At 31.4% G+C, this 18,467-nt stretch overlaps 1 protein-coding gene across 4 annotated transcripts in view; it reads left to right on the top strand.

Annotated features, from left to right (window-relative positions):
- The window catches only part of LOC118195793 (F-box DNA helicase 1-like), a 161,001-nt gene that overhangs the window by 61,936 nt on the left and 80,598 nt on the right, over positions 1-18,467 (top strand). For all 4 annotated transcript variants that reach the window (XR_015042565.1, XM_085821821.1, XM_085821822.1 and 1 more), the window contains exon 8: positions 12,651-12,729. Coding sequence is in view for 3 of the 4 variants with exons in the window: in XM_085821821.1 (XP_085677947.1) it covers positions 12,651-12,729 (79 nt within the window). In the remaining variant the exon portion in view is untranslated. The remainder of the gene's footprint in view (positions 1-12,650; positions 12,730-18,467) is intronic.

The following is an 18,467-nucleotide window of genomic DNA, read 5'->3' as shown; positions in this document are numbered from 1 at the left end:
CAACAGACAGAGCCCAAGTAACTTTCAAAACTAGCTAACCGTGCCCACATCAGGCCTCTCTTTTGTTCTGATCAGCAGGTCTCTCTCTACGTAAGGAGCAGCGGTGACAACAGCCAGTATTTTGTTATAAATTATTCTGATTATGATTTTACTTCTCATTTTAAACTATGACGCTTGACACAAAATCTACTTGCTATTTACTAAACTTCTAGATTGAGCAAGTAATGAGACATAAAAAAAATCAACATGAAACTAACTATTAGTAAAATGTTACTTATGTTCTTTCAAATATCCTGAACTATTGTAAGTCTAAAATATTTAATGCTGCTTGATAAATTTCATAAACTATATTTTATGCTCAAACTAATTAATAATTATGTTAATTAAGTTATTTTTAATTATAATGCATCCCACTTACGGATCTATATTGTTTTTTGCGTGGTATTACAAAAGTGAAGTTCAGGCACAGATAATATTTTAAGTGAATTTATTAATTTGCTATTTGCTCATAGGTCCTTAATTTTTTCAGTAATGGTCCTTAAATTCCTTAAAAGTACTTGATTTCCATGTGCAGAAATGTGTACGAACCCTGATTAGAGTCAATGTTAAAATGTTTTGTGATACTTGAACTGCAGTAACGTTGTTTTATGCAAGGCTGGGCCCCACCTCACATGTGTCGCACAGTTACTTAGGCAACATTTCACGAAAGAACGTTTTATAGGCCGACACTTCCCCTCTTCTTGGCCACCTCGGTCACCAGACCTCAATCCCGTAACATTCCTCCTGATATGCTAAGAGCTGCTGTTGAGAATGCAGTAACAGGATTGAATTGCTTTCGGAAAATGCTGGACGCTACATTAAACATGCTTTGTAACACGTTTCAGAAATGATTAAACACATTTTAAGCCGATGTCTTCATGTCTTATTTCATTTAACAATATTGCATACAGCACCATTTCCCACCTGGTGGGAGTTTTTGAACTTCCACCCCCATCCCACGGAAAATAAATTCTCATAACCTCCTTTATACGATTACCAAGTTTAATAACATTTGGTCCAGTAGTTTATTATTTTCAAAGTGGGACTTTAATTATAACCACCATGTAAATTAAACTTTAAATGTTTGACAGTTTGGTTCAAGTCCCAGCTTAAAAAATATATATATAAATATAAATTTTTATATTAATCCTCTTAGAAAGAATATTTTAAGAAGCTAATTTTTCTCTTGCGTTATAGATTGTATAAAAAAAAACATGATCTTTATGATTTAGATTGTTTCAGCCGATATAAGAATCGGGTTACAGAATAAACACTGGTGGACAGTTTTATTTCTTTGTCATTTAGCAAAAAATCTTTTAATTAAAATATTTATCCTTTGGACTTTGCTTTAAACTTTATTTATAATTAAAATGTGTAGAAATTGAAAAGCTGTCTTCAACTGAAATGCAGTTGATGCAATTGCTATTTTAAAAAAATTGACAAGAATGCAAAATTTATGGAAGTGTAACAATTGAAAATTCTTGAAATTAAATGTAGAAGAAAGAAATGTAGGGAAAAAAGGGAACCAAAAATTTGAAGGGGATCTTGGCTGTCAGAGTACCAAAGTGTTTCGAAAAGTTGGATGCTTTTGAATATACTTTCAGAATACTTCAAGGAATTTGGGTGTTCAAAGAGAAAATTCTTGGATGTGTACACTAGCAAATACCATCAATTAAGCTTGTGCTAACAGAAAAGACAAAATCGATATCATTGCAGATTAAAGTGAAGAGTGACTGGTTTTCGACTAATGTTTGTATAAATTTAAATTCCGTTATAGAACATCATATAATCATAAACAGAGAATCCCCTGATTTCTTAGTCGGATTATTTGAATATTCATGAATTTCTCCAGTGATGTATGTGGATGTCACGTAAAGATGTTTTCCATCTTCATGAACCAGTCTTTCCTATCATCTCATGCCTTAAAATGCTTAGCCTCTAACGACTGATAAAGGCTCAGACCAAGTACTGATGAAATGGATTGAATTGGATTATTAAGTTACGGCAAAGCAGGGCTATCTGCCCTAAAAGGCCTTCTTGAAGAACTTTCTATGGTAAACCAGCTGGCATACACGTTACAATAAGAAAAAACACGAAAACGCCCATGCAACCAGCCCGTTTTCGAACCCCAGAGCGAACTACCAGTGTTCAGCGACTTTAACGCTCGGCCGTTGCTGGCTTTATGGAATGGAAGGCGATAAATTTATTTAAAATGAACGTCAGAAATACCAGTATGTGTCGAAAAGTTGGATGCTTTTTAATATACTTGCAGAATGACTGAAGAAAAAGAGCAAGCCATTAAGAAGGAAAAACAAAACAAAACAAAAAAAAAGTGCATAAAATTTAGTAGTATTTTAAAAATTTAAAACTTTTTAATCTTATGATGTTAAATTCTTGCGATTTCAAAAATAAGATATTTGACTAAAATATGAATAACATTTTAAGAAACTAAATGTAGGATGATAAAATTGTGTAAAGCAATGAGCATAATGTTAAGGCTATTTAAAGCAAAATATGCAAGTCATCCTAAGTTAAAATGTCGGTTATACATCTTTCTCATTTATATGTCTTTTCTGAATGGAACATTGAAAAGCGTGTTAACTGTGCTTTACTGTATTTTCTCTTTGAATATATCAGTTTTCAGATGCATCGTAGTCTGGGACACAAAGTATTCTTTGGAAAGAAACACAATTCAAATAAATAAAATAAAATCCTGGAAAATTTATATTAATAAATGTATTTAAAATGCTCAGTTCGAATGAAAAAATTGTAAATTTGAAGACACAATGCAACACAAACAATTAAAATAAAACTCTAAAAATTTAAAAATTACCTAAAATAATAACTGTGACCAAAATATATATATAAAGAAAACTATTTGAAAAAAAAATAAATGATGCACCTTATATTTAAACTACATGGTTTGAATGGGTAAATAGAAATTTTTAAAACAGTTATTTGAAAGAAACCATGCAACTTAAAGAATTAAAATGAAATTCGAAAAAAAAAAAAAAAAAAAAAAAAAATTAAAATAATAACATAAAAATATAATATAAAGAACATTATTTAAAAGAAAGAACGTTGTGATTTTTTTCTCCTCTCATGGAAAAGGAAAATAGTTGCCATATATTAAGAAGTTTGCCAAGTGAACTTCTTGGTGCAACTGAAATAAAAGCGGCAACATAAATTTGTGAATTTCTCTGTAAATTTCGCTCCAAATTTTACAAAATTTCATATTTAGGCGTAAAAATTGGTATGTTATTTCAGAAAAAGTCCGATTGTGGGTCAAAATATCTATGTTAGAATAGTGCTATATATAAATCTAATATATATTCTAAGTCACGCTTTCGAGACATGAAGAACGCAATTTGAATTTCGTGAATCAGCACAGTAGAACGGGAGATATAGAACTGTCTCCCCCTTTTTTTTCTGAGCAGTGTACATGGGAAAAGAGGCAGACCATTTAGTGACATAGAAATAATTAAAGAATGTATTGTTGAAGCAGTAGGTATGTTAGATCCAGAAAAAGTTGATAAATACAAACAACTGTCTCTTTAAAGAAGAACTATTACAGAACGGCAGCACAAATTAGCGGAAAATGTAACAGAGCAACTTCGTGCAATTATACAAATTGAAGACGTTTATTTTTCAATTGCTTTAGATGAAAGGATTGATAAAACTGACTCATCACAAGTTTTATATTTTATTCTTGCTGTATCTAATGATTTTCAGTATTACAATTTAATGTCAGTAATTTAATCAGTGTCTGGAATGATGGTGCAATTTTCCATGAGAGATAAAAAAGATTGATTTGTTGCTTATTAAAGAGGAAAACTTAAAAAAAATTATATCATTTCACTGCATTTTGCATAAGCAAAATCTTTGCTTAAAAATAACCATTTTGCAAGACACTCTGGATAGAACTATTTTGATTATCAACTATATTCGCAGAAATGCAATGCGTCATCGTGAATTGTGGCAGATGCCAAATTTAGACGACGAAGTGTCCCAGGTATATCGTATGATCTACCATACTACTGCAAGGTTTGCTGCCTATCAACAGGACAGGTTTTGATAAAAGTTTTAACTTTACAACGCCAAATTTTAAACTATTGTTAATGGTATAGATTATTTGTTATTTATCAAGAACAAGGGAAAAACTATGTGATCTATCAGATGAAGCATTTCACAGAAAAATTGCATTTTTGTCTGATATTATGATAAAACGAAACAGTTTAAATATTACGCTGCAATGTAAAACAAAGCATATATATGTAATGTGGCAAAAGATCCAAGCATTTTGAAAAAAATTAAAAATTTTCAAAGCAGTGCTCTCTTGCTCATATATATATATCTGCAGAGGAGCTAGCAAAAATGTAAAAATAAAACATTCAATGAAAATGTAGGTGTCTTGGATTTTTTTAATAGAAGAATATACTGATAGATTTTCAAATTTTGATGAGCATACTCCTGCTATGAAACTGGCATTTGAAGTACATTTAGCAAATTTATCCAAAGTTCCTGTGAACTACAAATGGAGATATTTGAATTGCGGGAAGATAGTATCCTCAAACCTCTTTTTGATGCTAGAAAGGATCCTATAGAAATCTGGAAAAATGCTGTTGAATATCCGTGCCTAGGAGAGCATGCATGCCGTTTAATTTCCTGCTTTGGAAGTACTTACTGCTGTTAGGTAACATTGCCTCTCATGACAAAAGTTAAAAAACCTTAATTAAATTAAATTTAAATAATTAAATAATTCAATTGAAATAATTAATTTAAAATTTCCATGATATTTTAACATTATATTATATACTGTTGCTATGTTGGTTTTTTATAACATAATATTATTACTTTTCTATTGGTTTTCTTTATAATACAATAAATTTATTGAAAAATGCTTCTACGTTATTATTTTTATTTGAAACAGTATTTAAATATATGTTGTTGTTTATTACAAATTATTAAAGATTAATGTTATAATAAGTTATTATCCTTATGTGAATACAAAAATATTTTAGATTTACAATTTTTATTTTAATAAATGACCTTTTTTGGCATTATTTCTATATAATGCAATAAAGTGATAAAACCATAGAAAACTATAATAATTTAACAAAAGTCGCACTTATAGATATATCAACTTGTGTGGTGTCCTTTACCACTGCCTAATTTATATCTGGCTCTCATGGTAAAAAGGTTCCCCACCTCTCGTATATAGTGTAGACGAATGCCTGCAGGTAATTGGTCCATTTCCATGTCATTGAAAATTGGTGCATCACGGCTCAGCCGGTGGCGAATGAGTTTCTTTGTGCTACAGGACATTTGGTCTCCTGAAGAACTAGCCAGATATTTTGGAAAAGTAAGACTGTGCACCCATACATCTGTTGTATATATTCTATTGTTCAGACAGCACTATACCATCCATCTACATAGGTATTATGAGCATGCCATGTAGCTGAACAGGACTGTGCTTATATATATTCTCAGATTAGAATAGCTTCAGTCTGTTATTGGCTTGTAAATGTCAATTGATCTGCATGAGAGTGGTATTGCTTTTTGATATGGAAAGGGACCAGTATCCGAGATGCAGTATCATGATGTGGGCCAGCCTCATGATCAATGACCTCTCACGCATATATGTACTTGCAGCTGGGACTGACCAAGTAACTATACATTGCCTTTTATGTGGTGCTTTTATTGATAAATCTGATGTTTTAATGTAGCATATATGTTCTGTATGCTACACTATCGTGAATGTGCTTTGTATTTATTCCTGAGTGGCCCAAAACTCTTCCACGACTGGTGGCTTCTTTACTGATGACCACTCTTCTTCTTCAAAATTTTATGAATCTGAGCTTGGATTAGAACTGCTCCTTTTTCCTTATCAGAAAAAAAGTTACATGGTGTCGGATGATTTTGTCATCTCTAGAATAATCATCAGTAAGCTTATTCTCCCAGGTATAATTTGACAAACTACCTGCACACAATTTTTGATCATCACATTCTATTCTGTCCTAATCTCTTTTTAGACATTTACTGTAAAAGAAATTAAGTTGTGGGGAAAAAAATGATTTTTGTCACCAAAAAAACCCACAAATAAAAATAATCTACCGATAATTTATAGAAAATGAGTTTTTCTTGTCTCCCGTACTTTAATAAAAATGTGCACAAAACAAGTTATTTCCCATGCTTTAATAACAATATACACAATACGAGCTTAGTCATTTCCCACTTAAGATGTGTTAATAGTTACCGTTCTGCACATTTAATGTTGTTATATTTTTATGAAATATTTTAAGTTTCATAAACTGCAAAAATATAGTTTTCCCCCTTGAGGAATTATTTATTAACAAATTTTCAGTTAATTTAAATGACTTGGATAATAGAGATTACCATGATAACAATACAAAAGTAAATATTTTCAAATCGTGTCAAAATGGAGTATGAAATGAGTATTATGGAAATTGAATATGCAAAGGAAATTAGAGTATTTTAGAGCATTAAAATGCGAGGTATTTCAAATAGGCATTCTGCATTGCATTTTTCATTGCCCTTTTTATAAATTACCTATATCTCTTGTCATAATTGTTACTTATTTAAAAATAAATTATTATTTATATTAAAAATAAAATTTTGTTTTTTAAACATTAAAAGAAAACTTAAGAAAATTTAATGCATAATACAAATAAATATCAATAATTTTTTCTTTTATGAGAAATTACAAAGCATGAGATATATCATAATCCAGGTCCAGTGTCACAATTTGAGCAGTATTACCGAGTTTTCTTCCTACATCTCTTATTGTTTGCATCTGTTCTTGAATAACAAACTTTGCATTCTCTTGATGCCTACCATTTCTTATCAGAAGGAGGTATTTGTTTAAGAAAATGCCTTTCAATCAAATTGTTAGGCTTATCTTTCAAGCTTGGCAGGCCTCTTTTTGGCATGGTGTCTTATCACCAATACTTTTCAATAAGTTCACCCACTAAAGATAGACGAAACATCAAATGTTATGTTACCACCTTGTTTTTTGTAAATAAGATAGGAATTCAAAAAAGTTTTGTCTAACATATGAAAAAAAATCTTATAGTGTTTCTTTCTCCTTTTTCGAGCAGTAAAGTAATCTGCAAGATATACATCTTCAGTGTCTACTACTCCCATATTTTTGTTGTAATCTGCTATAATGATTTTTTCAAATATGACACTGGACAACCATGTTTCCACTTAGTCTAATCCAAAAGTGATGATAACCAGAAGGCAACGGAAAAGATAAAAGAACTTTGTGAGCCTCTAAGAAAATGATCTGCATGTGGTTTGTGAGATTAAAATTCCTAAGAGACTGGACTAACTATTATTTGTAAAGAATTCTAGTAATGTAGCTTTAGTAGTGTAGAATGTATATTCTGTTTAAGTATAAGTTCTTTTTCAAAAAATAGAGATTTTAATGTTAAAACTTAACATTAACTTAAGGTAAGAGAACATTAGCTATTGATAAGCCATACATTTTGATCTCAGTACTCAGCTGCAGCGGATTATCAACAGCATGTTCTGTTTTTCTCTCATAAGACAGTGGTATGTGAAATTGTAATGAACCTGCATTTTTGTAAATAAATTTGTTTTTATTAACTTTATGAGGATTATTTTTTCTTACCACATGATATGACTTAATAGGGTAGAGTTTTATTTAATGAAAGTGGATGACTGTAGTTTCCAACACGAACTAGCTGCATTCATTTTCTATTAAGTGAACTGTGATGTTTTTCTTTGTATACCAGGCTCAGCAAAATAGTTATTTAATCTACTGAGTAAAAAGTAATTGGCAATCTGATTGCATTGCTGTGTATTAAGTGATACTGTAAAATAGCTTCAAAAATAGTTATGGATTGTATTATTAATATGATCAGAAATTTCATTACTTTGAGATTTTAATTCTGTTAATGATGATCTTTCATTTTTTCCAGAGAATTGCAATTAGGATTTTTTTCATTATTAAGAGTAAATTAATTTTTGCCACTTTATTGTAATCTTTAAAGATTGTCGATGTAAAATGCAATGAACTGTGTCAAAGGCAATCATCCACTGTATCACATGATTTCTTTTTGGTCTGTGGATATAGTTGTGTTGAAAAGGTGATATATATCGTAGATACAAAGTAAAAAATCTCGATGTCCAATATCCTGAATGATCTAATATCCATACCTCCAGACCACCAGCAATTTGTTTTCCTAAGAAATGTTTTGTGAAAAGCGAAAAAGAATTAGATATAAAGTAATACTTCCTTTAGTATATGCTTAATGCTTCATTGTATGTGCAGTAGACTTTTTTAATAATAAAGCATGTGGAGGATCATGACTCTTAATTTCATTTTGATATTAAATTAATGTCCTCTATATGAAGAAAGACAATTTGTCAGCATAAATCTGTGTAATCAATCTGCATGAAATCTGTATGGCCATAACTACCTTTCTGCTCAGCGTATATCTACGAAAGCAGTGAAATGTAATTAAAAGAAGATATAATTATAATTTTAAACATAATTTACCTTCACGTGGTGGAAAGTTCAATAAAAGTGATGGACTGCAATCAGAAGAATGCAGAATTATGAGTCTAATCTTCAGCTGGTGACAAGGTTGATGAAAGCAATGGATTGCAGTTAAAAGAATGCAGATTTGTGAGCCAAAATTAGAGTCCAAGCATTCCAGATGTTTCATCACTTCCTGGATACACAGTATAGAATTATAAGTCTAAACACACTTGATTTTCAGCAACAGCATCAAAAATAAAGAGGCTCCTATTTTAGAACTGTAATTTGCAGAAGAAAGATGTTGGGAAATGGAATTATTTAAATAGAATAAGTTAGCAACCAAATTTTAGATTCTGTGATTAGGAAACATGAAGCATGAAATAATGTTCTACAGGTGTCAGGAAACATGGTTATACATGTGATATATTTGAAATAATGAGCTTTGCTGTGTTTAATTATACCATATTTATGAAAACTATAAATTCTTAATGCCTGAAATCCTAATGCTGGAAATTTCTAATGGCATTTAAATAGCAACAAGAAAGTTATCTTTGCGAACTGTGTAAATTACTTAACTATGAATCTCAGTGATATTTCATGGTTCTGAAATGCTTTTTATTGCTGTGTCTTGCCAAATCCCAGAGTCTTTCAATGCTTTGAGCAGGCACACCAGTATCAGGATTTACAAAATTATATTAGCAGTAACCCTTTTAGTGCTGAGTGAAAGTATAGTATCTATGCCAAGAATACTGGGTCAATTTGGCAAATTTACTAAGGTTTGGGTAAAAGCTCATAAAAACCAAACTAAAAATGAAATTTACAAAATTCAAAAAGCAGCATATTACGAAATAAAGTAACATGAATTGCATCTCAGTATTTGTTAAAAATCATGTGAATAATGTCAATATAAAAGATTATGAAAAACTTCTACAAACAATATTTGCACATAAGAATAATCATCATTTGATCACAACTTTATGTAGATCGTGTGATGTGAAGTATAAATATGACATTTTCAATCATTTCTAACAAAATAACCAATATCAGACCTTAAAGCTAAAGGATAACTCCATGATGCATGGCAAGCGTCATACAGATTTGAGACGAAACGAGTGATTCATGTAGCTAGTATAATGTTTCTGAAAAATATTTATTATAAATATTTATATTTACTATTTTATATATTTATTATATAGTATTACTCACAAAAATAATTTATTTAGCATTCAATCTTACTGATGCACACACTGTGTAACTCTTTATTGCAATGATTACAAATTGTACATGATCTTTGCACAGGTCCTTTCTAATAAAAAAAATGCAAACTCCCCCACCTTTTTTTTGCAGCAGGCAGCATAAAATGTAACAGTTGTTAAGTTCTGTGGTGAGTGTATAGAACATTCTATAAAGTTAAACCATCAAACAATTTTTTTAATTCTTTTGCAATGAAATTAGACTATTTGTAATGTTTCATAAATTTATTTTGAGATACTCTCACCATGCAAATAGTGAGGTGCCACTGGATATGCAACAATATATCATTACTTACACTTTCACAACTGTTGTGAACAACAATATATCTTCATCTGGCACTAAAAGGGTTAAATTGTTCAAATCTTGCAGCTTATAATTCATTAATTTTGTAGGATATCCAAGAATTCAAAACAATTGTAAATTAAAAGCAAAGCAAGTTGAATACTAAATACTGCATTGGCTGACTGATAATTAACCAGGGCTCTGAAAACCAGAGCAAAGATCTCATCAGCCTGTTGTGATGCCATTCATATCTATTATTGGCTTTGGCAACAGCTTTTTGTGTGTTGAAATATTTGTCAAGAAAGTGTGTATCATATAGTCCATATAATGCGGCTGTATAATTTCAAGCTACATTTAAATTTTTTTAAAACTTTAAGGTATTTTTATGTATCGTGTGCATCCTTTTCTTTGCGAAGAAATCTGAAAAATACGTAGGAGGTGCCCTTATTTTTTGATATCATTCATTCAAAGATTTTTCTTTAGTTTTTGAATAATAGCCTTCTGAACTGGCAAGCAATGAGGGGAGCAATATGTGTGTGGGGAAAATGCTTGAGGGCACAAAAAATTCTGCAAAGGATAGGAGTTGTATTTAATGTAGGTGGTGTTATTGTAATGTGTGCACATGTAATGTAATGCACAATAATTTTATTCTAGGGTTTCAAAAAAGGGGGAGTCATAATTTGGGCTACTTCTGACCAGATTGAATTCCTGGAACTAGGAGTCAGATATTTTCTCTTTCAGTCATTAAAAGTTGTGATTTTGAAGTAAACATCAGAAGCTTTAGTAAATCGCTTTTGCTTTAATTGAAAAACAATTGATCCAGTGTTCCTTTTAGTAGTAAATGTGGCTGATGGCAAAAGAAACAAATACAGTTATAGTTTCAAAGGCAAAATTATTCAGTTTGCAAATGAAATTCCAAATCGGGCTGCAGCAAGGATGTTTGGAGTTGGTGAAAGCTCCATACATGAGTGGAAGAAAAATTAAATCACAGTAATTAATATGCCAAAAAATAAAAATCTTTGAGCAAAAGACTAATAAAATGGCCTATTCTAGAGGAAAGTGTAGTGAATTGAGTCATAAAAAATCCCAGAATTGATTAAATGTAAAAAGAAACAGCACTTGTTTCTTTGCCGTAAAATGGGGGAAAAAATTTGCAAATGGAAGTGAAAATTTTAAAGCGACTTTGAGTTGTAGTTGAATTATGGAATGGAATGATATAGTTCTACGAAAAAAAAACAAAGTTTTGCAAAGGCTTCCAAAAGATTTGGAGAACAAATTGAGGAGTATGTTATTGACCTATGGAGGGGATATTTACTGTCCTATATTGAAAATATGGATGAAATTCCAGTAATGTTTGATATAATAGGAAATAAATTTATGTGAATGGAACATAAATTGTACACATAAAAATGACAAGTCACCATATGTCACCTCAGTGTAGTGCTTCCCTGCTTAGCTGACAGTACAAAATTAAAACCCATGGTTATTTTTAAAAGAAAGAGCATGTTGAAATGTAATTTTCCTTCATGTTCTCAAGAAAGGATGGAGGGATGAAAACGTTGTAAAATTGTGGATGAGAAATGTTTGGCAAAAGCGGGCTGTTGCTATAAAGAATCCAGAAAGTCTTTAAATTTGGAGCATGTTCAGATCCCATCTTATGGATAATATGAATACATTGTTGAAAAAGTATAATACAAGCATGACGATTATTCGAGATTAATTTCAAGCTACATTAAATGCTATTGGTTCAGTTTTCATATGTGTGTCAGTAAACTATTTAAAGAAAATAAAAAATTATAGTGTAATACGTGAGTGCTAGAATGTGGAAAAACATTTACAAAAAGATCTGAAATGCATCATGCCAGTCTAGAGATAGTGTGTGAGTGGGTAATAAAAGCATGGAATGAAATTCAACTCGGCATAATTCAAAGGTCATTTTAAAAATGTGGTATGTCTAATAATCAAGATCAAATGGAAGATAATTATTTATTTATGAATCATAGTGACAATGGTATTGAAGATTAAATAGAGTTCAATGATGTGCCTGAAAATATAATGGAAGACGAATATGATGAACTTCTCATGTTATCTAATTGTGAAAAATTTTAAATTAACAAATTTAATCCTATCTTGTAAATAAACAGCATTTAGGAATATGTAGAAATCTAATTTTGGAATCCTTATCTTTTCCTTATTTTTAAATCTATCATTTTTATATACGGCATGTAGTGCAGACTTGTAAATTTCAATTTTATTTTTTTGTAATTAAAGTGTGCATTATATGCCTGAATCACAATTGTTATATTAATTGTAATATTTTTGTATTTTGTCATCTCTATGAATATATAATTTCTAAGCAGTGCTTTTTGAATACTTTTTTTTTTTTTTTTTTTTTTTTGTGTGTGTGTGTGTGTGTGTATAATGTGATTGAATTTGAGCAGATCTTTATTTTTGACATTAGTTCTCAAACCAGTTCCCTATTAATGAGAAACAAACTGCTTATTCTCTGTATTTGCCCTGTACATCTAGTTTATATTTCTCTTAATAGGTACTGGAAAAACAACAACATTGGTTCACTTAGCTAAATTGTATCCTCAAATGAAATTCCTGAACATTATGTTTAACAAGTAGGACATTTTGATTTTTAATTATACCATATGTGTTTAGTATAAAAAATAAGTGTAATAATTGCAGGTAATAATTTTAAGATTTTATTGACCTGCATTGTAGCATAGACATTTGATTTTTGTTCCTTGAAAATTGTAATTGTAGACATTATTATGGCCATTAGAAGATATTATGCAAAGTAAATAATCCTGAGATAATCCTTACTTATAATATCCGAATGAATATATATAAAAGTCGAAAGTAAATATGTGCAATGATTAATGGGATGTATCATTTGTGAAATTCATGAAAGATGCTATCAGATGAATTTTGTATGTGAAGTAATTCTAGATAATTTAATAATAATTTAATAAATTAGATAATACTTTAATAAACTAAGTGATGTGATGAGTTTTGTATGTGAAGTGATTGTAGGTACTTTAATAATAATTTAATAAATTTTTAATAAATTAAACTTAGTTAAAAAATTTAAAGGCCACCTTGTTTTTTCTGCATTATACTTATTTTATGTGTAAAATCTAATTAAAAGAATATATCTGATTGTAATGAAAGTTTTCCACCAAAAAGCGTTCTTAATGAAAAGCAATACCTTTATTGAGGATAGTAATCACCACCCAAATCTGTGATTTTCCTCCAACATTTTCTATGTTTTTCAAAGCCTTTGGCCCAGGAAACTTGGTGACCGTGAGTCCAAAAACAGATCAACCTCATTTCAGACATCATGTGCAGAATGAAAGATAGGTCCAGCAAGATGTAGCTGCAGGTGTGAAAAATGGTAGAAGTCCAAAGGAATGATGTTGGGACTATATGGTGGGTATAAAAAAAGATCTCATTTCGAGTCCATATAAAATCCAGTCACTGAATGCAGACACATGTGGTCTTGCAACTTCTTCATGGAACATTTCTTTTTTGTGCCGGAACTCAGTTCTAAATTTTTCCTTGATAGCAGCATCAACACGGATTAGCATCTCACCTTACTGTTGAGGATTTTTGTCTTTTTTTAGATACTCTTTGTGGATAATACCATGGCAATCCCACCCAATGTAAAGCATGATCTTTTTGTTGGTCAAATTATGCTTTGAGACATTGCTGATGGGTTCATTGGGCACAGACAAACCCCTTTTCAGCCATTGTTTTGAAGTAAATCCATTTTTCATCACTAGTGGTGATCCATTTCAGAATTTTGTCCTTGTGTTGATATTTGAACAGATTAGTGCAGAGTGGAACTCATCTGTCCTTATCTGCTTGAGTCAGTTCATGCATCACCCACTGATTGAACTTGTGCATCAAGTTTATGTAATGCGTAGTGCAACTAGTGGACATGGCACTAACATGTCAGTCCATAGCAAGCTCTCAAATGTTTGCATACTGATCTTCTTCCACAAGTTCTTGTAGGCGGGCCTCATCAACATCATTAGCTCGGCTAGAAAGCCGTGCTTCTCGAATGTCATAGTCCTTGTTTTTGAAATTTTGGTACCAAATCTATACATTATATGTCATATAATATAATTATATGTCATATAATATAATTATATATATAAATGTCATAGTCCTTGTTTTTGAAATTTTGGTACCAAATCTATACATTAAATGTCATATAATATAACATTTGTACCTAAAGCTGTACACATGATTTGGTGGCATCCTGTAACTGACTTTTTTTCAGCAGAACTGGAAGTAAAGGATGGTTCTAAAACTTAGAACCTGTAGAGGGATATTTCCATTTCAGACACCCTGTACTTAATGATAACGGTATTTTTGTGCAAATTTTTTTCTTTTAAATGTCAAACATTGTGTAACAGAATATAATTAAACATGCCAACTCAAACTGTTTGTGCAGACGATATTTGCAGTGGCAGGAAACTCTTGTTAAAACTCAATAAGTTTTTTAAACTTCAAAGATATCAAAAGGAAAAAATTATGTATGCAGAACAGCCTCAGTGACATCAAACATGTGATGCTTCCAGTTCAGGGAAACAACAGATAATTGGAAATCCTAGGTATATGTGTTTGCTTTTTAGAATATTAGTTCATAATATTCTTACAAAGACTTTGAGCAATACCTCACTGTCATGATTGAGAAACTAGTGGCTTGGCAAGATTGTTGCCGTCTGAAAAGAGGTGTATCATAAAGAAAAGTAATATATTTTTTGCATGTTTTTAAAGTGTAATTTCTCAACTTTGGAACTTATTTCAAACTGCCAGAAGTGTTTTAAGAGGGTGTGGTGAAGTTACCTATTTATAACAACAGAAACTACTGATCATTTTTTTAGATAATTTCTATCTTAAAAATTTATCGAAAATAGCACCAGATATGTTACTTGCGAAAGAATAATATGCTTCCCATCATCAGTTTCCAGGCTAAAGAACAAAACTTGTTAACATATTAACTACCTTGCAATTTTATGCGAAAATCTCGGTCAGGCCATGCACACTACTGTTCCGTGTGCCAATTGTATCTTATATATTATATATACCACGTTTGCTTATATAATGTAATATTGCCATTGAAAAAACTGCTTCTGGACAGAGCATTAGATATGCTCGCAAACTATGCTACTCAAATAAAAGAATTCGTATGGACCGATCAAAGGCATGAAAAAATGTTCTGAAGCATTCTAAATAAGCATTACTCTATTTAGATGATGTGGCCTGATCAGAATTTTTATCTGCATATGAATATGGGTGATGCAGTAATCAACATGTTAAACAAACTGGGCACAATCATTGTTATCAGTAAGGTTTGTACGCACATATGTTTGTAGTTTGTGTTCCCTTAACATTAAGAGACTATAGACTGTACAAGAATTTAGTGAATGAACATCACAGTTCGGGTAGTACAGAGTGGTTCTTCACAGATGAATTACAACTGTATTTGGAGCTAGGTGATTGTTATACCTTCTTATACAACAATCATGTAACATGAGAAATAATAGCTTGCCAATACTTCTAAAGATCACTTTCTCCAGCTTACTCCGTGAAATGCTCAATTAAAGTCCAATACCCCTTTCGGGTCCTACATTCTGATAATAAAGTTTTCCCCCTGAGAATAGTCAGTTAATAATGCATGGCTATTTCACGTGGTTGCCTTGAGGGAAGAAAATTAAGAGGACAAGTGAAAATGGAAGTACTAAGTTTAGATTATGGTTATTAGCTTCTTTCATTGTTTAACAATTCATCTGAGAAATACAGTCATTTACAATTTTCCACCAAAGTGATCAGCTGGAGTACCCCTTCAACATCCTCCTTTTCCAGTAAAAAAGTGAGCCTCTACCAGGGTTGCCACGCTACAGGGTAAACCGGAAAAAGTCAGGGAATTCGGAAATTGACCAAAAAATTCAGGGAAAAGTCAGGGAATTTAAGTGTTTTAGTCAAAATCTGGAAAAGTCAGGGAATTTCATACAACGATCCCGCCAAAAAAGGCGAGTTTTGTGCCGACGTCGGAAGAGATCACTTTTTTGGTGAATTGTGTATCACGTGAGTGTCATTCGGGCAGCTGGCATAGAGCCAATTTTTGCAGCTCCAATTTGATTGTCTTTTAGAAAGGCAAAGCAAGTTTCCCGCAATGTTTGGTTTCCAGTAACCTTGAGAATCGCATGTGCAGTGCATGAACTAAAGAAAGTACCTGTTCTCGTATAAAACAAAATGGGTTTAATCCTAGTATACGGTACATGAAGGTTAGAATCAAAGAATATGTATTATAAAGAAGGAAAACCTCTCTGTAACAGACGTGGCTCCGTTCCATCATAGAGGGAAACAGCTGTGCATGTGCGATATATCTGTCGCCAAAGCTCGAAACCGGTGTCGAAATTCGAAGGTCACGTTATCAAGAGTTCATAAAATGACTATCGTTTAAAATTTCTTTAAACCTTAAAGGAAAAGAAAATATTTTTTGGCGCAAGTAAATGAATTCATGGATTAGTTATTTTGTGGTAAAAAAAAAACAACTTAAATCCGTTTTTAAAATTCGCAATAATTTAAAAACGCATTTTCATAGTTTTCTTTTTTGTCAAAGAACGTTTCTTCTTAACACATGTTTCTCAATTTTTTGTACACATCGTGGAGAGGGAAATTCTGCCCGTCAGGTTACGTCGCCAAATCCCTTGGCAAATTTTCTGTCCGCTTTCTAGCGGCGTAATAGCATTTACGTGTATGAAACCTTTTCTACTTTACATAGACATTCTTTGGTTAAAATAATCTCCATGTATGGTACAGCGGGATTTGGCGACATGATGATGAGCAGTAAGCGGCTCATTTTGTTCTTGGCTACAATTTTCAAAATCGTACGAAGGCCGTAATAACGTATACTAGGATTTTACCGCAAAATCTTTTTAAACCCTTTTTTTTTTTCTTTTCTTTTTAATAAATACCTTGTCATTTTGCAGTAAAACAAAAAAATAGTAATCAGTCATCTAGGCTATCCATGTAATATAACTATATTTGCTAAAATATCGTTGATTATTCTAATTCAATTTTTAAGTAATTATTTTTATGTTATTCATATCATCTAATGTTGCTTCTTCCCTCTAAATTTATTTATCATTAGTAAATAATATTTCCAAATTTTAGAAAATTTTCTCTGGCACAATCCTGAAATTAATTCTAGCAGTATGATGACATACCATCACGAAATTTAATGCACCTATTTTTTCCTTAGGTATGCTGCGAAATAAATATAAATACCTCAAATTATTAAAAAAATATCATTAAATAGATTTCTTTCTTTCGTTTAGCTGCAGAATGTCTGCAAAAAATGCCTTATTTTATTCCAGATTGAGCAGATTCTAATCTCAATCTTAAGTGGAGCAGAAAACTCCTATTATAATTATATTTGTGTTTTCAAGTGTTAAGGTGTTTTTTAAAAAGACACCTCACACAAATTAAATTTACCTAAAATCTAACCTAACTATTTAGCATTGCGTTGTGATTTATAAAAAACGGATTAGCCTTGTGTTGAACTGGTGATGATCATGAGTAATAATTAAATAAAACGTACATTTGTTATCCAATGTATATATCTTAAATTTTTTTAAAGTTTCTTAGGTGGAAAAGTAAACAAAATTATCAAACAAAGTGTACCAAGAGTAATTAAGAATAAATGTCCCCTGGGATTTATGGAATAATTAAGTGAATTTGCTACACAATACAAGTAATACCATAATTAATTTACCTCTTAGCACAGCCAACGTACATTACGCGGATAGACTGGAATTTTCTCGAAACATACCTGGAAAACCTGGAAAAGTCAGGGAATTTCATTCTCCTGTTTGAGTGGCAACCCTGCTCTACTCATATAGTCTGCGACAAACCCGCAGGTATGGTTGACTGTTCATCCTGCTATGAGAATGTAGTAAGTGTTTTCGAAACTGTAAGGACTTTCGCAAAATCATCTTTTCACTAATTTGTAAATTTAATTACTCAGAAGAACTTCTAGCCATTTAACTAATACTTTCTATATTCCACATTCACAAAATGTAGAGTAACTTTTTTTTTTCATCTACAAATTCCTTTTGACAGCAATTCTCAGTCATTTCAATAGCTTTCAAACATGCATCTGGCAGTTACTTTTTTCCTCTTAAGCAGCCATTGCTATAGAAAGAAATCTTCTCACTCACAGATGCATAGCCTTAAGGTGTAATTTTGCCAAAGCACTAGAATAACACATTAAGTTCTCAGGTAACCAAATTCTTATCAAAACTAACTCAGTAAATTAACCGTTTTACACCATTCTACCGCA

This window comes from Stegodyphus dumicola, chromosome 8 (genome assembly GCF_044657685.1).
Source record: "Stegodyphus dumicola isolate Sdum_Otavi_A_Nest chromosome 8, ASM4465768v1".
Taxonomy (NCBI): Eukaryota; Metazoa; Arthropoda; class Arachnida; order Araneae; family Eresidae; genus Stegodyphus; species Stegodyphus dumicola.
This window is presented reverse-complemented; position numbering and strand designations above follow the sequence as displayed.